The sequence below is a fragment of the Lithobates pipiens genome, unplaced genomic scaffold, assembly GCF_037356315.1.
Source record: "Lithobates pipiens isolate NorthernLeopardFrog02 unplaced genomic scaffold, aLitPip1_a1.2 Scaffold_18, whole genome shotgun sequence".
In the NCBI taxonomy this organism is placed as follows: domain Eukaryota; kingdom Metazoa; phylum Chordata; class Amphibia; order Anura; family Ranidae; genus Lithobates; species Lithobates pipiens.
Genome location: NW_027507758.1, coordinates 602,607,597 through 602,633,094, shown reverse-complemented (window position 1 = coordinate 602,633,094; position 25,498 = coordinate 602,607,597). Strand labels below are relative to the sequence as shown.

General features: G+C 44.9%; 1 protein-coding gene across 1 annotated transcript in view; it reads right to left on the bottom strand.

Moving 5' to 3' along the window:
• Positions 1–25,498, bottom strand: part of LOC143989202 (uncharacterized) — a 106,750-nt gene that overhangs the window by 8,281 nt on the left and 72,971 nt on the right. Inside the window, exons 4-6 of the mRNA XM_077489252.1 lie at positions 20,739–20,802; positions 10,138–10,377; positions 5,288–5,871 (exon numbers count right to left, since the gene is read on the bottom strand). Of these exons, the coding sequence (XP_077345378.1) occupies positions 5,288–5,871; positions 10,138–10,377; positions 20,739–20,802 (888 nt within the window). The remainder of the gene's footprint in view (positions 1–5,287; positions 5,872–10,137; positions 10,378–20,738; positions 20,803–25,498) is intronic.

Genomic DNA, 25,498 nt, shown 5'->3' with positions numbered 1-25,498 from the left:
AACTTTTTTGGATAGAGCAAAGGAGAGTTATAACGCTTGTCAAAAATTTTTCCACCACCTGTGTCCCATTGGGGAGAATTCCCTTCACTTCCTGTCCCATAGCCAAACAGGAAGTGGGAGGAAATCCTTGCAAATTAGGGAAATCCATTGGGGACCCCCAGGTCACCAGAACTAATATCCCCATTGGAAGATTTCCCCTTTTCTGGGGACAACAAAAAATTTGGGATTTTCTTTTATTATCACATTCAATGATAATGGTAAACAGGACTAATAGAGAGGATGAATCTCCCTAATGGGGGCACAGGCAGCAATAAAAATCTGACAGGGGTTCTAATCACTCTCCATTCTATCCAAAAAATAAAAATGCCTTTAGTTAGAAGAGGAAATGTTGAAATATTTACCTTTCCTTGCTCCTGTGGATTTCTTCCATGCTACGTGGCTGGTCCCCTGAAGGCTCTTCTCCTCAGTGCTCCAGCTGGTGGTCGGACACTGAGATTATCAAGTACAATACAGAACCATGGGTCCTGCATTAAATGTGAGGATGGTAAGGGCACAACCACAACCTAGAACGTTGGAAAGAACGGGAGTGCATTGGAGCCTGCCAGAATGAAGATTAGGGTAAATATTACACCTTAGTCCTCTACCCATAGACTTAAGGACTATTTAACTCTTGGGACTGGGGTGGGCTAGATGGTACTGCAGTGGTTATAGAAGACATAGTACAGTAAGTGCTTAAAGTGGTTGTAAACCCTTACAAACCACTTTGACCTACAGGTAAGCCTAGATTCAGGCTTACCTGTAGATCCAAGAAATATCTCCTAAACCTACATGGTTTAGGAGATATTTACTAAGATATTTACTAAGAGACAGTCACAGCTGTCTACGGTGCATAATGGGCTATTATGCGATGCATAGTAGTCCATTATGCTTTACCTTTGCAGGGAGACAAAGAGGAAGTAAACCCATCAGGGTTTACTTCCTCTTTAAAGGTTCCTTATCCTTATGATTTTGTTAAGGTTGGCTGAGGGCCAGGGCCAGCGCTAGACTATTTTGCGCCCTAGGTGAGACCAGCTACTTGCACGTGCCCCCCCCCCCCCCCAAAAAAAAAAGTCTGTACCGCTAAAATATAATTTATATACCTCTATACGGTATAGAATGGGCACAAAACAGTCTAGCACCGGCCCTGTGTATACCCCCCCCCCCTGAAGTTTGTTGCCCCCTCATTGAACTGCTGTACACAGCGAGCATAGTTGACAACATTTAAAATTGTTTTCACAACAGAGGGCTGGGTGACAACAGGGGACTGGGTGACAGCAGGGCAGAGGACTGGGCAACAACAGGGGACTGGGTGACAGCAGAGGGCTGGGTGACAGCAGGGCAGAGGACTGGGTGAACGCAGGGCAGAGGACTGGGTGACAGCAGAGGGCTGGCTGAACACAGGGCAGAGGACTGGGTGACAACAGGGGACTGGGTGTCTGCAGAGGGCTGGGTGACAGCAGGCAGAGGACTGGGTGACAGCAGAGGACTGGGCGTCTGCAGAGGACTGGATGAGAGCAGGGCAGAAGACTGGGTGACAGCAGAGGGCTGGGTGACAGCAGGGCAGAGGACCGTCTGACAGTAGGCAGATGACTGGGTGACAACAGGGGGCTGGGTGATAGCAGAGGGCTGGGTGACAGCAGGCAGAGGACTGGGTGACAACAGGGGCCTGGGTGACAGCAGAGGGCTGGGTGACACAGACTGCCTAGCTCAGAAGCTTGGTTTTAAGAAATTGTCCATGCATACCATCAGGTCTAGACTATTTTGCCCCCTACGCGAGACAAGCTACTTGCGCCCCCCCCCCCCCCAAAAAAAACTTCTGTACTGCTAAAATATCATTGATATACCACTATACGGTATAGATGGGGGCAAAACAGTCTAGCACCGGCCCTGTCTATACCCCCCTGTGATGTTTGTTGCCCCCTCATTGAACTGCCGTACACAATAAGCATAGTTGACAACATTTACATTTTTTTTTTTTGAGAAATGGGCGACAGCAGGGGACTGGGTGACAGCAGGGCAGAGGACTGGGCGACAACAGGGGAATGGGTGAACGCAGGGCAGAGGACTGGGTGACAACAGGGGACTGGGTGTCTGCAGAGGGCTGGGTGACAGCAGGCAGAGGACTGGGTGACAACAGGGGACTGGGCGTCTGCAGAGGACTGGTTGAGAGCAGGGCAGAAGACTGGGTGACAGCAGAGGGCTGGGTGACAGCAGGGCAGAGGACTGGGTGACAGCAGGGCAGAGGACCGTGTGACAGTAGGCAGATGACTGGGTGACAACAGGGGGCTGGGTGATAGCAGAGGGCTGGGTGACAGCAGGCAGAGGACTGGGCGACAACAGGGGCCTGGGTGACAGCAGAGGGCTGGGTGACACAGACTGCCTAGCTCAGAAGCTTGGTTTTAAGAAATTGTCCATGCATACCATCAGGTCTAGACTATTTTGCCCCCTACGCGAGACAAGCTACTTGCGCCCCCCCCCCCAAAAAAAAAACTTCTGTACTGCTAAAATATCATTGATATACCACTATACGGTATAGATGGGGGCAAAACAGTCTAGCACCGGCCCTGTCTATACCCCCCTGTGATGTTTGTTGCCCCCTCATTGAACTGCCGTACACAATAAGCATAGTTGACAACATTTACATTTTTTTTTTTTTTAGAGAAATGGGCGACAGCAGGGGACTGGGTGACAGCAGGGCAGAGGACTGGGTGACAACAGGGGACTGGGTGTCTGCAGAGGACTGGTTGAGAGCAGGGCAGAAGACTGGGTGACAGCAGAGGGCTGGGTGACAGCAGGGCAGAGGACTGGGTGAACGCAGGGCAGAGGACCGTGTGACAGTAGGCAGATGACTGGGTAACAACAGGGGGCTGGGTGATAGCAGAGGGCTGGGTAACAGCAGGCAGAGGACTGGGTGACAGTAGGCAGAGGACTGGGAGACAACAGAGCACTGTGTGTCTGCAGAGGGCTGAGTGACAACAGGCAGAGAACTGGGTGATAGCAGGGCAGAGGACTGGGTGAAATTGGGTTGAAAACTGCTCTGCCCAATATCTCACATTCAGGACACTGCTACAGGAAAGACCAGATATCATCTTGATCTTTGTCAGATAATAGCACTTTTTTACTTCTGTGTAAAAGTCTAAAGATAGAAATAATAAAGTTGACAAAGATCAAGATGATATCTGGTCTTTCCTGTAGCAGTGTCCTGACTGTGAGATATAGGGCAGAGCAGTTTTCAACCCAATTTCTCCCAGTCCAGTGGCTGCATAAAAAACAAAACACCTCTCAAGACAATTGTATCCCTGTGTCTGTCTTACCTAAATTACCAAGAGCTATGTCCCTAGACCAGGGGTCTCAAACTGGCGGCCCTCCAGCTGTTTCTAAACTACAAGTCCCATGATGCATTACAAGGCTGAAAGTTACAAGCATGGCTCCCACAGGCAGAGGCATGACGGGACTTGTAGTTTTGCAACAGCTGGAGGGCCGCCAGTTTGAGACCCCTGGTCTAGGGACATAGCTCTTGGTAATTTAGGTAAGACAGACCAAGGGATACAATTGTCTTGAGAGGTCCTGCCGAGATAACTGCGTAGTCAGAAGAAAATTTTCTGGCATAATACTTTGAGATTAGACTTTGAGATTAGAAGGTGGTTAGTATTCTTAGTACACATTTATTCAGCCAGTTTAAGAATGGCCCACACGGGTGGCAGCCATTGTGGTAAGGAGCGAAGTGAGTGATGCTGGGTGCAGTGGAGTTAAACAAGGAGACCTCCCAGCAGGGGGACACATTGGGAAAGCGGTCATCATAAAACCAAACTAGGTTGAATCTAAGAGGAGACTCACTCTTCACTTCTGTAGTAGATGGATTGGTAAGTGGATGCAAGCTGAACTATGATGAGCCAAATGCGTGTTGCAGCCTCTTGTGATGGGAAATAGCCAGTAGCATAACTAGAACCTTCAGAGCCCCGATGCAAGAAACCATGAAGGGCCCCCCTGAACCTCAGCCAGGGCCCTTCCCTCCGAGTCCGGCGGTGGAACTCCAGGGCGTGGTCACAGGTATGACCTTTGTGAGCCCTGTAGTTCCACCACTGGTATCAGTAGTTTTTTTTTATTAGTTTTTTTTTTTTAGGTGCCCCATTGGGGGACTGTCCCTAGGCAGGATGGGGTCCTTTTCTCCAGGGCAGATTAAGTTACTGCCCTCAGGTGAGAAGGGGTCCCTGTCCCCAGGGGGAATGTAATGGTGTGTGGGGGATGGGGTCCTCTCACTCACCATGACCAAGCTGTAGGCTGCGCACTCATCCATGTTGGCCTGGGCTCCATCCACTGTGCTGGACGGGCGATCAGCATATCTCCCAGAAACACCTTTCATCATCTGTGTATGACGGGGGAGGATGGCAGACAAGCCTGCAGTGTCCTCCGGCTCTCATAGGGCTGCACTGCATCTGTGTGCTTAAAGTTTGTTTACCCGGGTGAAGTATGCAGTGCAGTGTGGGCCGGACTTGGGGGGGGGGGTGCGGGACTCTGGCTGGGGAGAAAAGACATCGGACTGAGCGGCAATGCATGGAGCAGGAGAGGGGTACTCTGAGGAGCCGGCCGAGGACACAGGTCATGCGGGGAATGCACAACTAAAGAGCAGCCAGTGCGATAGTCGAGCATGGAGCTCTGCTAGTAACCCTCCACCTCCAGCCACCCGTGTGCATGGTGCACTGGTACCCCTAGCTGCCTATGCTGCTGCCAGCCATATGTAGAGGGGGCTGCATGGGCCCCCTGCATCACAGGGCCCGGTTGCGGTCGCGACTGCTGCACCCCCTATAGTTACGCCCCTGGAAATAGCATGTACCCATATACCAAGTCAGACCATGCCTTTCCCTGGGGGCAGAGGCAGAGTTTCACACTGGATTACTAGAATATTGTCTTATCCTGGAGTTCAGATTTAAAAAAAACTAGTATGGTGACTGGTAGTTGTCACTTAAGACAATGTGTAGCCTCTACCTAGAGTGTAGAGCCTCAGTCGAAGAGAAAACTAAGATACTGTTTTAAAATGTAGTATTGTTGAAACCACTTACCTAATGGAAAGAATTGCCATCACTTCCTGTCCCATCAGGAAGTGAGAAGAAAACTCACCAATGGCAACACTGACCCCCCCCCCAACAAAACTCAACCAAAGCTCCTACCCATCCAACTCTGTCCACACAAAAAACATAAAAAATAATAATTGGCTGAAGTTCTCGTTAACATAAAATAGTTGGCCTACCTCATTTGGGTGTTGTTCTTCACTTTCAGCTTCATTTTCAATATCAAATGATTTATCGGGAATGGGAGGAGGGTCCTCCAAGTCAAAATTCATGGAGACGGTTGATTGGGGTGGGGAGGTTTTCAAATTTTTTGTCCTCCAATGCATTATCATTGTGTTCAGTTTAAAGGAGGAGGTGGGTGGAACCCCAGGATTCACGGGAGCTGAACTGTGGTTGGATTTCTCCTGTGAAACCTCTATTTTTACACTTAAATCTATGGAAACATTTTCCATTGGTTTTGTAGGTGGCTTCTTTATCGAGGGCTTGTCCTTACGAATTACGGAATAGATAGGTTCATTTACAAGTGGGATTGAATACATTGGTTCCTTCGTTGTTTCATCTCCCTGGCTGGGTCTGGGACTGGAAAGGTCAATCACCGATTCTTGGTTTTCTGGTGTGTTATTCCTACGTCCTTCCTCTACTGAGACGTACAAAGGATTTATGTTTTCCTGGGCTTCAGGATTATGAACATCACTGCCGCTTACTGCCATTGTGTGATTACTCCCAGAGGTATCGCCCAGGTGTTTCTCATTTGGGTCCGAGTCTGCAGAACAAAGGCAACATATGTTAGATATGAAAGAGCTTTAAGAAGGTTGCATTCAACTTTCCTGAGGTTCATAGCAGAATAATTGTGTCAAAAATTTGCTTTTAGCATCCAGTAAAAAATATCAGGGAATTAATGCAACTCAAAAAACACTTATATTATGGTGCAGTCAGGGATTCCACTTTAAGTGGATCTGCCCAGGGACTTCATTTTGTCCACCCACTTTTCAAGTTGGTTCACCCAAATCAACACACACTTTATAGGTCGGTCCTGTCGAGACCTTGGTGAACATGTCCAAATTCCACCCACTTTATGGGTGGGTCCTGCACAGGCCCTGGTGAGTTTATTCAAATCACACCCAATTTATGGACTTGTCCTGCCCAGACCAGGGTGAGCGTATCCAAATGATACCCACGTTGTGGGTTGCTCCTGCCCAGTTCTGGGTGAGAGCGTGTCCACATCAGACCTACTTTACGAGTTGTTTTTTCTCAGAGCCTGTTGAGCATGTCCAAGTCACATCCACTTTATGGGTTGGTCCCACCCAGGTCCCCACTTCTAATCATGCTGGGAATCTTCACTTATGGCCCCGAAAAACACCCAATGAATGCTTTTTTGAGTTACCGCACAGGTGCAGTAGCTCAGATAAGGTGGGTGGGAAGCAGGGCTGTTTCAGCAAATCCAGGACACCTGGCATCCATGAACTATCGTATGTCAAAAGCTGAGTTCAATCATCTGCATTACACCTTCAGCTTTTTTTTTTTAATAATCCCCTGTGACACAAAGGTCTTTTTTTAGGCACTTCCTGTTATAGGGTGTCACCCTATAACAGGCATTTTGTTATGCCTAGTCACCCTGCCACATGTTCCCCTGTTGGAGAGACTACAAGAGGCTGTAACAAGTTGTTCCAACCTCTTATAGTCTCTCCAACAGGGCAACTAACTACACACATTGCTCAGGCATAGTCCACTGTTGTCACTATTGGGAAGTTGGTCCAGTGCGTATGGACAGGAAGTAGCTGCAAAGACTATGCATGAGATCACTACAGAGATGCAATAAAGGATGAAAAAAGAAGGAAAGTAGGATATTACGGGGGAAAAAACACAGTTGTTACCGATACACAGAGCTTTAGCAAACTTAAAAGAGTTCCAAACTAGAATAGAAGGAACAAGGGCAGAGGGCCTACATGACTAGATAGAAGGAGGCCAGTTAAGGAAAAATGAATTGTGTAAGAAAAAGTGTAGATGGAGGCCACTTACCTGTTGTGGTTGGAGGAGCCCAATTAATGGTCTGTAGTTAGGATTATAGCAGGTTTTATTTTAAGAGTTGGAGACGTCTAGAACTTCCAACCTCCCAGAACTTCACTCAAAAATAAGTGACATTGGTTTGGAAGTCATGGCAGCTGGTGAACAGGTTGGGGTCTTTGAAGGCAGTTATTTTGGTGATAATAAATGGTCAAGGATCCCTCTTGAGTATGGAGTCCTCTCTTCAGCCCGGTCAGCTTTCAGTGACCTAGTACTTTATTGATCAGGGGGGTGTCTGCAGGCAGTTTGTGAAAGTGTGTCTGGGGGCCTAAAGTATGGAATTGATCCTGCAGATACATGAATACGGTTCTTTTTGATAGTGGCTTCAAGGACCTTAAACCCAATTCTACTGTGGACCTGGTCGGAGATTCTACATTTAGGCAGATTGCCTACAGCATGTTAGTTAGACAGTAGGCTGGTCCAGGTTGGGGAAGGGATTTATGTTCTGCACTTCTGCTCTTGGGCTTTTTGGACCTAGCCTATCCACCCTGTGATATAAATAAGGGGGGGGGGGCAGGTTACAGAGATTTTTGGCCCACATAGGAAGATGCTGTGATTGCTGTGCAGCATCCAAGGGGGGACTGCTGCACCCAGCATTCCATCGGATGGCATTGGAAGTCCAGAGAACCGCCAAGCCTTGGGAGACACCATTAAAGTCGAAGTAAACCCTTCTATCGTTTTCAGTCAAGGAAGCTGCCATCTTGGCCTCTAATGGTTCTTCAACTGCCATAATGCTGCACATGTGATCAGTTATGAAACCAGCCATTGGATGGTTTGAAAGTTTGGTTGAGAGCACAACCAATGTGAAAGTTAGCATTTACGGCATGCCGGGAATGTAAGGGTTTTTTGAAACTGGGTTTACTACCACTTTAATGGACTATCACGCTGCTGAGGTTTGCCTGGCCAGCCTACATGAGTCAGTTAGGGAATGTTGCATTGAACTGTTTATGTTGGACTGTGTCACAAAATGTTCAAGTAAAGTTGCTTCAACTGTTCTAAGCTGGTTCTATAGTCATTTAATGGAGTGCACAAAGGTTCCTGGCGTATGAAAGAACTAGGGTCAGTAAAGCACATGTGGGGTATGAAGCAAGACCACTTTAGATGGTGTACTCAGCAAGGAGAGCAGGAGGAGTCATGCAGTCACTATGGGTAACCAATAACTAATGCGAGGTACATTGCATCCAGTCACGAAAAATGGTACCTGGTGTAGCGAGGGGGTCGATGATCTGGCTCCCTCCCTAGTGATCAGCATCCCAATGCAACGAGTACCAAAGCCAGAACAAAGCTGTGTTATAGTGACCCATAACCTAGCTGCATGGTACAGGAGTGAAGGAGCTAACATGTGCACACATGAAGTCAATGCTAGGTGAATGGCGGGACCCCATTCTGTCACTGGGAGTGAGATGGCAGAGGTACTCTGGACTTGTGAAGGGGACATGGGCTCAGCGGTGCCCCTCCTAAATGCAACATACATCTAACCAAAATGTGTAGCAACATGGGACGCCACTTTTACAGAGGTACTGTGTACTTAAATACTGCACACGGTGTAAGGCTCAACTCTAAGCCGGGGAACCGCCATAATGTTTGATTCCCTCATAACCGTGGTCCCTGCCTGGTTCCACGCATTGATGAGCGAATGGTACCCCCATGTGCAGGGCGAGTGGCCATGCCCACCTGCAGATACATAGATTTGGTTCTTTCTGATAGTGCCTTCAAGGACCTTGAAACCAATACTCCTGTACAGCTGCTCGGGAGATCCAATAAACCAACTGGCAGAACATTTCACCTAGGCAGCCACACTGCTCATTCCTCTTTCCTGCCTGAGACAGAGCACAGGGAAGGACTTTAATATATTGCAGCTTGCTTACCATAGATGTGGTGGCTGCATTCGTTTTCCTTTCAGGCTAGGAACATTTTTAACAAGTCCTTGACACTTCCGAGATAAACTTGAAAGGACAATGATTCTTCCTTCTGTAAATGACTAATCCTCCTACCCCCCCATGTAATAGAGATGAACAAAGCCAGGCATGCTTAAAGCGGTTGTATACTGTTTTTTTTAACTTTGACCTACAGGTAAGCCTATAATAAAGCTTACCTGTATGGTTTAGGAGATATTCCCCTCGCAATGAGCCACTGACTGCAGCGGCGCATGCGCACAAGGTATTTTCGGCTGAAAGCCTGGCAGACGCCGGACATTGCCAGAAAAAAATCTCCCGCGCACATGCGGCCACTCACATCGCCGGAGCCGCGATACCCGGAAGACGAGCCGAAGGAACATGTCAGCTCCCTCGGTGTGGATCATCGGAGATATCGAGGCCTCATTCTAAGGTAAGTATTTCATAATGAGCTAGTATGCGGTGGATACTAGCTCATTATGCCTTTTCCCTTGCAGGTCAGAAAAAAAAAAATTTCAGCGGGTTTACTACCGCTTTAAAGCCCAGCCTTGGTGGCCATCATGTCTGCCTCCATAGAAACAGTGGGATAGTGAGCATAGACACCCATGGACTGGAAGTATGCTACTGGCAGGATGACCAGGTTAAAATACAGAAAACAAAATAAAAACAGAAAATTAAGCAGACAACACATCTAAGGACTAGTAAGCGCAATATGTTACATTTTTGTTTTTGCATTTAGAAACACCTAAATTAATGGAGCCTACAGAAAAGACTACGTTGTGTGGTCACAATAGATTTTCAGGGGCAGACATTGGTCTAAATAGCTCTGTGTATTATGTAAAGATCTGAAATAAGGAAAGAGTAATAGGGGCTATGGATAACTTTTTGACTAGGATTCTCAGGCTAGAACCCAATCCATTCCAGTGCTTTGGGTCCAACTGAGCACAGACTTAAAGCTGAAGTTTAATTACTTATATTTTGCATTCTCTGATTTATCCCTCCCTTTCATCTCCAGTGAAGGGAAGTCCAGAGTTCAGATTTCATACTATTGCTTCCCTAAACATGCTTACGGGGTTGAAGAACAGACGGTAGCGCTGTTGATGGATTTTGCTCATCTTCTAACGGTATATGTTCATATTCTAGCTCTTCGTATTCCGAGTCGTCATTATCTGGTGGTGGAGGAGGTAATGGGAGAACTCTGGTCTTCAAATTAAGAAGCGCTTGGTCGCCGTCTTTCACTACAGATCCGTTCCTCTCCAGTTCTGCATCCTTTTTCTTGTCTTTTTTACTTTTTCTGTTTTTTTCAGATCCTGGAATAAAAAGAAAACAATAAAAAAAAGTCAAATATTAAACAGGAGAAGGAGAAGCACAGGCAAAAAGTAATTTAATCACGAGGGGCACTATAATATGCAGTGCATCCAGGACTGTTTTTAAGGCAGGGCAAAAGGGGCAGCTGCCCTGGGCCCTGTCATTGTTGTGGGGCCCAAAGCAGCTGCATCATACTTGCCAACTATCCTGGTTTAAATTCCCTTGCCCCTTGAGGTTTTAGTCCTGTGCTGTGTCCCAATATCAGTGTGAAATGCTGCTACTAATGCTGCCCAGCTCTGCCCTATTGTTGTGTACAGATGACTCACCTGCGGACCCTGTGTTTACATATAAATAGCAGCGGCATTCATATGTAAATATCAGCGGCTTGCGGCATTGATATGTATATCATGCCCCCCTGAGGTCATATCCACAGTACTCTCTAGCAACCAATCAACAAGCAGAAATCATGTGTTGTAACCTCTAGCAACTAATCAGTGAGCCGTAATGTGTGCTTTAACCTCTAGCAACCAGTCAGTGAGTGGTAATGATACACTAACCTCTGGCAACCAATCACAATAGATGCCTGATCTGATTCAGTAAACTTATTTTCAGTCTAACTGCTAATTACTGTATGTCTCAAAGCAGGTGGAGAGTGAAAACTGCATGGAGGGGCCCCCAAGAAAAGATTTGCCCAGGGTCCAATCAATATTAAAGACGGCCCTGAGTGCATCCAGAAAGTATTTACAGCGCTTTATTACAGTTACAGCCTTATTCCAAAATGGATTAAATTCATTATTTTCCTTTAAAATTCTACAAACAATACCCTATAATGACAATGTGAAAGAAGTTTCTTTGAAATCTTTGCAAATTTATTAAAAATTTAAAAACAAAAAAAAATCCACTTGTACAGAAGTATTCACTTTACATAGTTACATAGTAGGTGAGGTTGAAAAAAGACACAAGTCCACCAAGTCCAGCCTAAGTGTGTGATTATAAGTCAGTATTACATTGTATATCCCTGTATGTTGCAGTCGTTCATTATCTAATAGTTTTTTTAAACTATCAATGCCCCCCCGCTGAGACCACCGCTTGTGGAAGGGAATTCCACATCCTTGCCGCTCTTACAGTAAAGAAACCTCTACGTAGTTTAAGGTTAAACCTCTTTTCTTCTAATTTTAATGAGTGGCCACGTGTCTTGTTTAAACTCCCTTCTGCAAAAAAGTTTTATCCCTATTGTGGGGTCACCAGTACGGTATTTGTAAATTGAAATCATATCCCCTCTCAAGTGGCTCTACTCCAGAGAGAATAAGTTCAGTGCTCCCAACCTTTCCTCATAACTAATATCCTCCAGACCCTTTATCAGCTTTGTTGCCCTTCTTTGTACTCGCTCTATTTCCAGTACATCCTTCCTGAGGACCGGTGCCCAGAACTGGACAGTATACTCCAGGTGCGGTCGGACCAGAGTCTTGTAGAGCAGGAGAATTATCGCTTTATCCCTGGAGTTAATGCCTTTGTTAATGCCAATATTCTGTTTGCTTTGTTAGCATAATACTTTGTTGAAACACCTTTGGCACCTCAAGTCTTTTTGAGTATGATGCTACAAGCTTGGTACACCTATTTTTGGGTAGTTTCTCCCATTCTTCTTTACAGGATCTCTCAAGCTCCATCAGGTTGGATGGGGAACGTCAGTGTACAGTCATTTTCAGATTTCTCCAGAGATGTTCAATAGGGTTAAAGTCTGGGCTCTGGCTGGGCCACTCAAGGACATTCACAGAGTTGTCCATAGCCACTCCTTTGTTTTCTTGGCTGTGTGCGTTGGGTCGTTGTCCTGTTGGTAGATGAACCTTCGCCCAAGTCTGAGGTCCAGAGTGCTCTGGAGCAGGTTTTCATCAATGATATCTCTGTACATTGCTGCATTCATCTTTCTCTCAATCCTGACTAGTCTCCCAGTTCCTATATCCCCACAGCGTGATGCTGCCACCACCATGCTTCACTGTAGGGATGGTATTGGCCTGGTGGTGAGCGGTAACTGGTTTCCTCCAGACATGGCGCTTGCCATTCAGGCCAAAGAGTTCAATCTTTGTTTTATCAGACCAGAGAATTTTGTTTCTCATGGTCGGAGAGTCCTTTAGGTGCCTTTTGGCAAACTCCAGCCAGGCTGTCATGTGCCTTTTTCTGAGGAGCGGCTTCCGTCTGGCCACTCTACCCTGCAGGCTTGATTGGTGGAGTGCTGCAGAGATGGTCGTTCTTCTGGAAGGTTCTCCTCTCTCCACAGAGAAACGCTGGAACTCTGTCAGAGTGACCATTGGGTTATTGGTCAACTCCTTGACTAAGGCTCTTCTCCCTCGATCACTCAGTTTGGCCAGAAGGAAAAAGTCCTGGTGGTTCCAAACTTCTTCTTTTCATTAAAGGATGAATGTGCTCATTGGGACCTTGGATGCTATAGAAATGTTTCTGTACCCTTCCCCAGATCTGTGCCTCCATACAATCCTATCTCAGAGGTCTACAGACAATTTCTTGGACTTCATGGCCTGGTTTGTGCTCAGCTAACTGTGGGACCTTATATAGACAGGTGTGTGACTTTCCAAATCATGTCCAATCAACTGAATTTACCACAGGTGGACTCCAATCACATTGTGGAAACATCTGAAGGATGATCAGTGGAAAAAGGATCACCTGAGCTCAATTATGAGTGTCATGGCAAAGGATGTAAATACTTATGTACATAGGATTTTTTTCCGATTTTTATTTTTAATACATTTGCAAAGATTTCAAACAAACTTCATTATGGGGCATTAATCCATTTTGGAATAAGGCTGTAACATAACAAAATGTGGAAAATGTGAAGCCCTGTGAATACTTTCTGGATGCACTGTATTTTGCTCCCATACCTCTAATGTTGTGCCATTGAGATACATTTCTAATCAGTGACATAATAAAAGTCATAGCAACCTATGCAAATGCTATGGGGCCCGAAAGTGGAAAGGGGTCCCCATTAGGTGAGGCATATTCAACATAGAACATCTGTGCTAAGATAAACCCAAATCCACCAATGTATTATTAAAATAGGGCTGCAACTAACGATTATTTTCATAATCGATTAGTTGACCGATTATTGTTTCGATTAATCGATTAATAACCTTAAAAAAAAGTGTGGTGTATAATTTAGTTAATATGTAAAGTTTTAAAAAAAGGCAATTTTATTCTTAAATATCTCTATGCAGTGGTAAATATAAATAACCAACTATATGGTTAGGGAACAAAATATCTAATTCACTCTGAGAATAACAGACAGAAGAGATATACTGTATATATTAGAGGGGATATATACTGTATATACTATTAGAGGAGATATACTGTATATACTATAAGAGATATACTGTATATACTATAAGAGATATACTGTATATGCTATTAGAAGAGAGATATACTGTATATACTATTAGAAGAGAGATATACTGCATATACTATTAGAGGGGATATACTGTATATACTATTAGAGGAGAGATACTGTATATAATATTAGAGGAGAGATATACTGCATATTCTATTAGAGGGGATATACTGTATATACTATTAGAGGAGATATACTATTGAAGATATACTATGAGAGGATATATACTGTATATACTATAAGAGATATACTGTATATACTATTAGAAGAGAGATATACAGTATATACTATTAGAAGAGAGATATACTGCATATACTATTAGAGGGGATATACTGTATATACTATTAGGGGAGAGATACTGTATATACTATTAGAGGAGAGATACTGTATATAATATTAGAGGAGAGATATACTGCATATTCTATTAGAGGGTATATACTGTATATACTATTAGAGGAGATATACTGTATATACCATTAGAGGAGAGATATAGTGTATATACTATTAGAGGAGAGATATAGTGTATATACCATTAGAGGAGAGATATAGTGTATATACCATTAGAGGAGAGATATAGTGTATATACCATTAGAAGAGATATACTATATATACACCATTAGAGGAGAGATATAGTGTATATACTATTAAAGGGTCAATCTGGTAAATATCATCAGACTCATTAACTTTAACCCCATTTTGTTACTGGCCGATTAATCGATTATGAAAATAGTAATCGATTAATTTCATAATCGATTAGTTGTCGATTAATCGATTAGTTGTTTCAGCCCTATATTAAAAACACATGTTTTTCTCCCCAGCTGCCCCCCTTAAGCTGCAAAGGTAGCGGGTGTTCACAAGCTGCAGTTGGGATGCTTTGCTTTATTCCTGTAGGAAAAATTATCCCGCTTTGATGCAGTTGGCCAGAGCGGGGTCACTTTGATGCAGTTGGCCAGAGTGGGGTCACTTTGATGCAGTTGGCCAGAGAGGGACCATTTTGATGCAGCTGGCCAGAGAGGAACCACTTTGATACAGCTGGCCAGAGAGGGAGGAATCGGATCATTTTGGAACAATTGGCCAGAAGGGATTATTTTGATGAAGTTAGCCAGAAAACTATCACTTTACCGCAGTTGGCAAGAGAGAGATCACTTTGATGAAGTCGGTCAACGAGGGATCACTTTGGACACAAGTGGCTGGAGATGGATCACTTTGACACAGTTGGCCCAGAGAGGGATCACTTTGACGCAGTTGACCGAAGAGTAACAAGTTTAATGCAGTTGGCCAGAGAAGAATCATTTTGACGCAAGTGACCAGGGAAGGATCACTTTGACACAGTTGGACATAGAGGGAGAATTTTGACGCAGGTGACCAGAGGAGGGTCACTTTGATGCAGCTGACCAGGGAGGGGTCATTTTGATGCAGTTGGCCAGAGAGGAATCATTTTGATAAAGTTGGCCAGGAAAGGATCACTTTGACAGAGTTGGTCAGAGAAGGATCACGTTGACGCTGTTGGCCAGAGAGGGATCACTTTGAAACAGTGGGACAGAGAGGGATCACTTTGACATAGTAGGCCAAGGAAGAATTACTTTGATGTAGTCAGCCAGAGAGGGAGGAATGGGATCATTGTGGTTCAATTGGACAGAAAGGGATCACTTTGATGTAGTAAGCCAGAAAATGTTTACTTTAATGCAGTTGGCCAGACAGGGATCACTATAAAGCAAGTGGCTGGAGAAGGATCACTTTGACACAGTTGGCCCAGAGTGGAATCACTTTGATGTAGTTGACCAAAGAGTGACAAGTTTAATGCAGTTGGCCAGAGAGGAATCATTTTGATGCAGTTGACCAGAGAGGGATCACTTTGACACAGTTGGCCATAGAGGGAGAATTTTAAACCCAGGTCACCAGAGAAAAGTCACTTTGATGCAGCTGACCAGAGAGGGGTCATTTTGATGCAGTTGTCCAGAGGAGAATCATTTTGATGCAGTTGTCCAGAGGAGAATCATTTTGATGCAGTTGGCCAGAGAAGGATCACTTTGACATAGTAGGCCAAGGAAGAATTACTTTGATGCAGTCAGACAGAGAAGGAGGAATGGGATCATTTTGGTTCAATTGGACAGAAAGGGATTACTTTGATGTAGTAAGCCAGAAAATCTTTACTTTAATGCAGTTGGCCAGACAGGGATTGCTATGAAGCAAGTGGCTGGAGAAGGATCACGTTGACACCGTTGGCCCAGAGAGGGATCACTTTGACTAAGTTGGCCAAAGAAAGACACGTTTAATGCAGTTGGCCAGAGAGGAATAATTTTGATGCAGTTGACCAGAGAGGGAGGATTTTGACGCAAGTGACCAGCGAAGGGTCACTATGATGCATCTGGCCATAAAGGGATTACTATGATGCAGTTGGCCAGAGAAGGATCACTTTGATGAACTGAGATGAGATAACCAAGTGTTGTGGTTTTACAGTGGAAAGAAATGGAAAGACAGACAATCAGCCATATTCAGTTTCCAGGTGTCACATGTTGGAAAATAAATAATAATAATATGGGGCTAATTGTATTTTTTTATTGCCGGTGGAACATTCTTAGAGGGCAGCAGAGAGAAGGAGGGATATGTCCAAGAGAAATTTATTGCAAATTTTGTATGTAAAATGACTTTAAATATGTCAGATCTCCTGCACCTTGAAAAGGATTTCATCTTATGCCGCGTGCACACGATCGGAATTTCGGCCAGGAAAAGACTGATGAGAGCTTTACATCGGAAAATGCGACCGTGTGTATGCTCCATCGGAATTTAGCTGGCCGAATTACCGCCAGCAAAAATTTGATAACATGTTCTCAATTTTCCTGATGGAAAAACTTTCTATCGGAAATTCCAATCGTGTGTATGCAATTCCGACCCGCAAAAACTCACGCATGCTCAGATTCAACTACGAGAAGGAAGCGGTTGGCTACTGGGTATTGAACTTCCTTTTTCTAGTCCCATCGTGCATGTGGTACGTCACCGCGTTCTTGGTGGTCGGATTTGGTGTGTAGACAAGACAGTTTGAGCAGAATTCCATCAGCTTTTTCCCACGAGAATTCCGATCGTGTGTACACGGCATTATATTATGCTGCTCTCCAACCATACAGAAGGGCTAAGAGCCATGAGGATTGGTTGAAGATGGGTGATCATCAATGTGAACTGAATCAAAGTCAATGCAATTAATTGAGCCCCGTGCAGGGACCATGGCTATATTCAGCCAATGACGTCAGTCAGCATTGGCTACCTCCTTTGTTTACACTTTGACAGGTACAGGTTTCCCTTACTTGCATTGACAGCGCCTGCACCGGAAGCCAATGGACGAATCGGCTTGGGGTGCCAACATTGCAGGGTCCCTGTACAGGTAAGTGTTCTTATGTTAAAAGTTAGCAGCTGCAGTATTTGTAGCTGCTGACTGTTTTTTTTAAAGGCTGGAACTCCTCTTTAAGCAGTAGGTGGCTGCTGCTTCCTTAGCAACCATGACTCATCTGCTGTCAGCAGAATGAAAACAAAACAATGGCGGTTATAAAAAAAACAAAAAAACAGTGTGCAGGTCCCCCCCATTCAGATCTGGTATGGATTTATAAGGGGAAGCCCGCACCAAAATTCTTTTTTTTTAAATGGAGTGGGGTCCCTCCTAAAATCCACCCCAAACCCTTATCCAAGCATGCAGCCTGGCAGGTGAGGAAGGGGGAGGGTCAAGCGAGCCCCACCCCCCGAACTATACCAGGCCACATTCCTTCAACATGGGGGGGTGCATCAGGGAAGGGGGGCTCGCCCCCAAAGGCTCTCCCCCCATGTTGATGAGGACAAGGGCCTCTTCCCCACAACCCTGGCCCAGTGGTTGTGGAGGTCTGTGGGCAGGGGGCTTATCGGAATCTGGAGGACCACTTTAACACGGGGGCCCCCAGATTCCAGCCCCCTCCCTTTGTGAATGAATTTGGGGTACATAGTAGTATATAGTAGCTCTACTCATTCACCAGAAAAGCGTCAAAAGTAATAAAAACCACAGAAGTAGATCCAACTTCAATCACCATGAATGCCGACTCACACGAAAAAAAAACAAAAAAGCCTGCTGCAAGCCAAACATGACCACTTCTGTGTGCCATCACTCGATGAATGACAGGCAAACATGAATGTGGGGGTCACCTGGTGACATCATCGGATGACCCTGCCCCAATGTTCCATTGCTGCAAGAAATTACAGCAATGAACCAACCTGGAAGGGCCTCAATTCCTGAACCCCCTGGGGCACAAGGCACCTGACAGGGGCAAGGCATACTAGGGTCTACCTAGGCCAAAACTAGTTGGACTCTGCTCCTTAGTGACCTGCCGAAGTTGGTTCTCCAAGTACTTAGTGAGGGCTGTCCCTAGGGTTGCCACCTTTTCTTCAAGCCAAACCCGAACACTTTAGCAGCCTGGGACACCTTTGAGTGCCCCAAGGAGAGCAGTAATGCAGTGTACATAACGTGCCGCAGCAAAATGTGGGTGTGGCCAAATTGCTCTTGCTGACTCCATCACGCTGCCCCCCCCAGTGATGCAGAACCTGCCCACAGGCAACCACCTGCAGCTCCCAGTTGGCAACAGATTTGTGCGTGACTATATTGGTTACTTGGGGAGCCACAAGCCGGTCTGAATAATGTGTCCGGGTTTCAGTCTGCCTGAAACCCAGACACATGATTCAAAACCCAGACTGTCCGGGTGAATCCCAGACAGATGGCAACCCTAGCTGTCCCTAGGAGTAACCCCCAGTTGGGAAAAGGAAGACTGAGACCTGAAGGCCACAGAGCCGGGGCAGGCTGGGGTACCTCTTGCCATACATAGGCCATATATAAACTGCCTGGATTCAAGTAAAACAAGCACATGGCTCAACTGTCTTTTCAAAAAAAGTACCCCGGCTGGCAGAGAACTTCCTGAAATTCAGATTTAAAATCTGATCCTCCTTGCATTTGGATCAAGGCTCCTTCAAAACACCAATTAAAGAGATATCATGGCAGATGTCCTCTGTTTCCTTCTGCTGTCTTGGAGCACAGCCTACAAACTCTTGTGCATTTATTTTAGTTTACATAGTACTTGTATATACAGATCAGTTTCCCTTTCAGCTCATCCTGCCCCTGCTTGTTCAGCCACAGGCGGACAAATAAAAGAGAGAGAGAGAGAGAGAGTCTTTTGTTTCTGCAAAGTTTTCCAGGTTCTCATCACACCCACTGGAAAAATTGTTTTTGTAAGATTAATGATCGCCAGCGAGAGGCACGGTGAATGCGACATGTGCCAGCCTAACGAGCCTGTAATGAGATCATCTCGTCACTAGAGGGCACAGTGTCAGGTGATTAGGCGACATCCCTAGACAATGAGCACTGCTCCTATGTAAGGTTCCATTACAATGCTTACATAGGTGGGCGCCTGGGCGGAATACATCAGAGCTAATTGATTTGTCATCTGCGCTCTCTATTCTTTCCGCTGACAGTTACAAATGAAGACGTCTGAGTTGCTATTCTTTTCTGCTGAATGGATGACTTATTGCTGCAATGAATGCGGATATTGATTGGCATCCAAGGCTTGACTTCAATGCGTGTTAAATAGACGATGGATTAAATTAGATTAGATGATACATATAAGGGGCATATTTATAAAGCAGTACATGTGACTTTCACCAAACATTCAGAGGCGGAGGATCAATTACTGTCATTTAAAACATATGCACTGGGAAGATTCACCTGACATTTGGTGAATGTCAAATTCACTGCTTTATATACTGTATATGCCCCATAAAGTAGATCATAACTCCAGCTGGATGATATTTAGTTTGTTAAAGCTTTGTGATTCGTAAGCAAATGCCATGTTAATATTTAATGTTCATGATTAAATCCTGTTTTCACCTTTTTTTTCTCCTTTTTTTTCCTATCTCAGTGCTGCTGAGGGGTACAGCCAGCCCACTCGTTTCAGACCAACAGGGGCTACAGGTGGACAGCTCACAATCCACTAACTTCCCAAACCCGACTCCCCATTTTTCTCTGCTTCTCATCTCTGAAAAATTGTTTCGTTTAGCTTGCAAATTGCAAATCGTGATGCAAAACAAATTGCACCACGTTTCTACATAGTCACCTGTCTTTGCGATGCATTTTTCCCAGCATCATACCGACGTTTTATTGCCATCAACCAAAATCCCCTTGTCCTCACTGTTTTCAGCAAAAATATAAAAGACCCCTCATCTACTGTATATACAATATATATAATATATATATATATATATATATATATATATATATATATATATATATATATATATATATATATATATATATATATATATATATATATATATATATATATATATATATATATATAATATATATATAATTTTTTTTATTATTATTTTTTTTGCTTTCATTTATTGTGTTCATCTATTTTAGTTTTACATTATAATAAGTGCATAATTGAAGCAAAAAAAGCGTTGCTTTATATGAAAATCATAATTTTATATTAGTTACTTGATTTTTCCAATGTGCGCAAAGGAGAAAAACCAACCAAAGTTGTAGTCCTTGGATGTGCCTAAAAACCTGAAGTGGGCTAAATGAGGAAAAAAAAACAGAAACGATGATGATGAAAGAACCCTCCCCACCAAGACATTGTATTCTGACAGCGGTACCCACAGACTAGCAAATGTTTTTCAGCTTGTCCCCTTAACAAAAGTCGATCAAACGGTCAACTTCTTTCCAGCATGGATGGCCAAACAATGATAGAAATTCATCCAGTCCCTGCTGAAGCTTTCATTCCATCTATGGCCAGCCTTAGTTAGATATTCTGACATTTTATTTTAATTGCTGTCTGTGGCTTCCTGTCCTGGTGACAACCATTCCCTATGGAAAAACCATCATGAATATTTTGCTCTTCCCCACTTTATCCAAGAAGATACAGTTTGGCAGGAGTATGTGCATAACATATATTTGCCTACCTGAAGGAATGACTCCATTGTTTGTCACCTTGGTTTCTTGTGTCTCGGATTCCTTGAGGCTTGTCTACAATGAAAAAAAAAAAAAAGAATGTCAAATCAGAGAATTTAGTCAATCACAGCAAGTATAAAGACTTTGCTCATGAATGTTGGACTTGCTTTGCCTGCATCATAACCAGATCTCAACAGGACTTGGGTGTCCAAAGAGAGGTCAAACGTTTGTCGACGCCAAACAAGGCTCAACTACACAAGCGAATAATGGTCATCTCTTTATATGGAAAGTCTGATCTGTTTTATAAGTAAAAGGGGCCATACCTAGCACTGAGAAGGATTAGATTGTTCACAGTCACTCTAAAAGGTGACATTGAGAACTTCTGAACATTGGAAGCTATTAACTTTCTGGTCTCAGGAAGCTTTGCTAATAATCACTATATATCTACAACTCATGGGCAGGGCCGGACTTTCCATAGGGCTTGACGGGACTCAAGCCCATGGGCCCTGTCCAATAGGGGGCCCCGCGAGCCCTGCCTGTTAATTCTTTACACTAGGCGTCTGTGCTATAGCAGGCTACAGCGCGGACGGCAATTGCTGGACGTCCTCCTCTCGTTTACTTCCCTGGGCACAGCCAATCACAGATCATGCTAAATGGCCAATCACAGCTGCCATTTAGCACTGATCTGAGTATCCAATAAGAGATGATCATGAGATCATCTCTCATAGCCGGCTCTCCCCCTCACAGAGACAGCTTGTGAGGAGAGAGAGCGACGTGCAGCTCGTGAGTAAAAAAAAAAAGCCTGTCCCCAGTGCCACCTGTCCCCAGTGCTATCTATCCCCAGTGCCACGTATAAGTGCCATCTGTCATCAGTGCCACTGCCACATATGTGGGGACACTATGTTAGTGTTAGGACCACAGATACCAGGGTGCCTTGACGTGGCTCACGCATGCGTTTGCAAATGCGTGCGGACTAAACCCCTGTTTTTAACGCATACTGTTAGACAGGTTAATTTGGTTGTCTGCGAGCTGGTGGTAAGTAGGCTTTGGTTTTTTCCCTGGGCATTCCCCAGACTTTGTTGTTACCACATATAAGTGCCATCTGTCATCAGTGTCACGTGTCATCAGTGCCACCTGTCCCCAGTGCCATCTGTCCCCAGTGCCACGTATAAGTGCCATCTGTCAGTGCCACTGCCACGTATAAGTGCCATCTGTCATCAGTGCCACTGCCACATATAAGTGCCACCTGTCATCAGTGTCACATGTCATCAGTGCCACCTGTCCCCAGTGCCATCTGTCCCCAGTGCCACGTATAAGTGCCATCTGTCAGTGCCACTGCCACGTATAAGTGCCATCTGTCATCAGTGTCACGTGTCATCAGTGCCACCTGTCCCCAGTGCCACGTATAAGTGCCATCTGTCATCAGTGCCACTGCCATGTATAAGTGCCATCTGTCCCCAGTGCCACCTGTCCCCAGTGCCACGTATAAGTGCCATCTGTCATCAGTGCCACTGCCATGTATAAGTGCCATCTGTCCCCAGTGCCACCTGTCCCCAGTGCCATCTGTCCCCAGTGCCACGTATAAGTGCCATCTGTCAGTGCCACTGCCACGTATAAGTGCCATCTGTCATCAGTGTCACGTGTCATCAGTGCCACCTGTCCCCAGTGCCACGTATAAGTGCCATCTGTCATCCGTGCCACTGCCATGTATAAGTGCCATCTGTCCCCAGTGCCACCTGTCCCCAGTGCCACCTGTCCCTAGTGCCACCTGTCCCCAGTGCCACGTATAAGTGCCATCTGTCATCAGTGCCACCTGTCCCCAGTGCCACCTGTCCCCAGTGCCATCTGTCCCCAGTGCCACCTGTCCCCAGTACCACGTATAAGTGCCATCTGTCCCCAGTGCCACCTGTCCCCAGTGCCACGTATAAGTGCCATCTGTCATCAGTGCCACTGCCACGCATAAGTGCCATCTGTCATCAGTGCCACCTGTCCCCAGTGCCATGTATAAGTGGCATCTGTCATCAGTGCCACTGCCACGTCTAAGTGCCATCTGTCATCAGTATCAGTATTTATTGGAAAAAAGCTTTTCAAGCTTCAATCAGTAATTTTTTGCATTTAACACTGTCTATGGTACCAGTCACCTTTTAAAAGTAGCTTGGCACCTCATATAACGATTGGATCGATTATATTGTTACGGCACCAGATGGTGACAAATTAATATAGAAGGTAGGGCCCGAAAGTGACTCAAGCCCAGGGGCCCCCAGCACCCTAAGTCCTGCCCTGCTCATGGGACATTAACATGATAGTCAGTGGGAAGAATCCGCCCTTACAGATTGTTAAAAAGATCACTGGTGTCATTGCGACTGTATCTGAGAAGCAGAAATTGCTCAAGGAACCTCAAGCAAAGGCTCAGGAAACCCCAAGCTTCCACAGAACCCTGGTTGAGAAAGGCTGGCTTAGAGGTTTATGAAACTTGGATAACCTTTCTAGGACAACATAAGAATGTGTGTCCACCTGCCCACTGACCATGTTACAAGGTTCACCTTCCTATGGCCACCCTATAGGTTGGCTATTTCCAGACAATTTCCACCATGTATAACCAGTCATTGAGCACAAAAAGGACCTGTTCATGGCAACTTGGCAACAACAATTTCCACGGGTAATGGGAAACAACTGAAATTCTTTTGTGGTCAGTTTGCTTCACCTATGGTAATTTTCAATCATATTAAAAGTTGGTTGATGGTGTTTATAAATCCAAAACGTGCCACGCTCTGTCTCTGTGTGATATAAACCACAGAATATATCCATACAGTGCCTTAAAAAAGTATTCATACCCCTTGACATTTTCCACATTTTGTCATGTTAAACCAAAAACATAAATGGATTTTATTGGGATTTTATGTGATAGAGCAACACAAAGTGACACATAATTGTGACGTGGAAGGAGAATTATAAATGGTTTTCAAAATGTTCTACAAATAAATATGGGAAAAGTGTGGCATGCATTTGTATTCGGCTCCCTTTACTCTGATACCCCCTAACTAAAATCTAGTGGGACCAATTGCCTTCAAAAGTCACCTAATTAGTAAATAAAGTTCACCAGTGTGTAATTTGATCCTAGTATAAATGCAGCTGTTCTGTGAAGCCCTCATTGGTTTGTTAGAGAACCTTAGTGAACAAACAGCATCATGAAGGCCAAGGAACACACCAGACAGGTCAGGGATAAAGTTGTGGAGAAGTTTAAAGCAGGGTTAGATTATAAAAAAAACATCCCAAGCTTTGAACATCTCACAGAGCACTGTTCAATCCATCATCTGAAAATGGAAAGAGTATGACAAGTGCAAACCTACCAAGACATGGCCGTCCACCTAAACTGACAGGCCGGGCAAGGAGATCATTTATCAGAGAAGCAGCCAAGAGGCCCATGGTAACTCTGGAGGAGCTGCAGAGATCCACAGCTCAGGTGGGAGAATCTGTCCACAGGACAACTATTAGTCGTGCTCTCCACAAATCTGACCTTTATGGAAGAGTGGCAAGAAGAAAGCCATTGTTGAAAGAAATCCATAAGAAGTCCTGTTTGCAGTTTGCACAAAGCCATGTGGGGGACACAGCAAACATGTGGAAAAAGGTCCTCTGGTCAGATGAGAACAACAATTTAACTTTTTGGCCTAAAAGTAAAACACTATGTGTGGTGGAAAACTAACACTGCACATCACCCTGAACACACCATCCCCACCGTGAAACATGGTGGTGGCATTATCATGTTGTGGGGATGCTTTTCTTCAGCAGGGACAGGGAATATGGTCAGAGTTTATGGGAAGACGGATGGAGCCGGATGGAATTACAGGGCAATCTTAGAACCTGTTAAGAGTCTTCAAAAGATTTGAGACTGGGGCGGAGGTTCACCTTCCAGCAGGACAACGACCCTAAACATACAGCCAGAGCTACAATAGAATGGTTTATATAAAAGCATATTCATGTGTTAGAATAGCCCAGAAGAATGGGCAGAAATGTCCCTCTCTAGATGTGCAAAGCTGGTAGAGACATCCCCAAAAAGACTTGCAGCTATAATTGCAGTGAAAGGTGTTCTACAAAGTATTGACTCCGGGGGGCGCCATGCAAATGTACCCCACACTTTTCACATATTTATTTGTAAATAAATGTTAAAAACCATTTATGATTTTCCTCCCACTTCACAATTATGTGCCACTCTGTGTTGGTCTATCACATAAAATGCTAAAAAAAAACATTTACGTTTTTGGCTGTAACATGACAAAATGAGGAAAATTTTAAGGGGTGTGAATACTTTTTTTTCTCAAAGAATAGGTACAGGTACTCTTTCCACCCTGACCTACCTCTGAGCACTGTCCCTTATCTCCACCCTCTATCCATCTCCTACTACTGCTCCTTTTATAGAATACAGAGCCAAGTATCATTTTGTGTTGTTAAGTAAATGATAATAGACCCCGGCAACAATAGATCCTCCCCAGCAATAGACCCCCCCAGCAACAATAGACCACCACCCAGAAACAAACTACACCCCCAGCAACAATTAATCCCCACCTGCAACAATAGATCTGCCTCAGCAGAAAAAAGACCCCTGCTGGCACCAGTAGATCCCCTAGCAGTCAGCATCAATAGACCCTCCCCCTAACGGTGGACCCTCCACCCCCCAACAATATAAGAACCCCAGAGCAAAAGATTCCCTGACAACAACAATATATCCCCCCACAACGGTAGATCCCCCCAGCAACAACAGACCCCCCTCAAC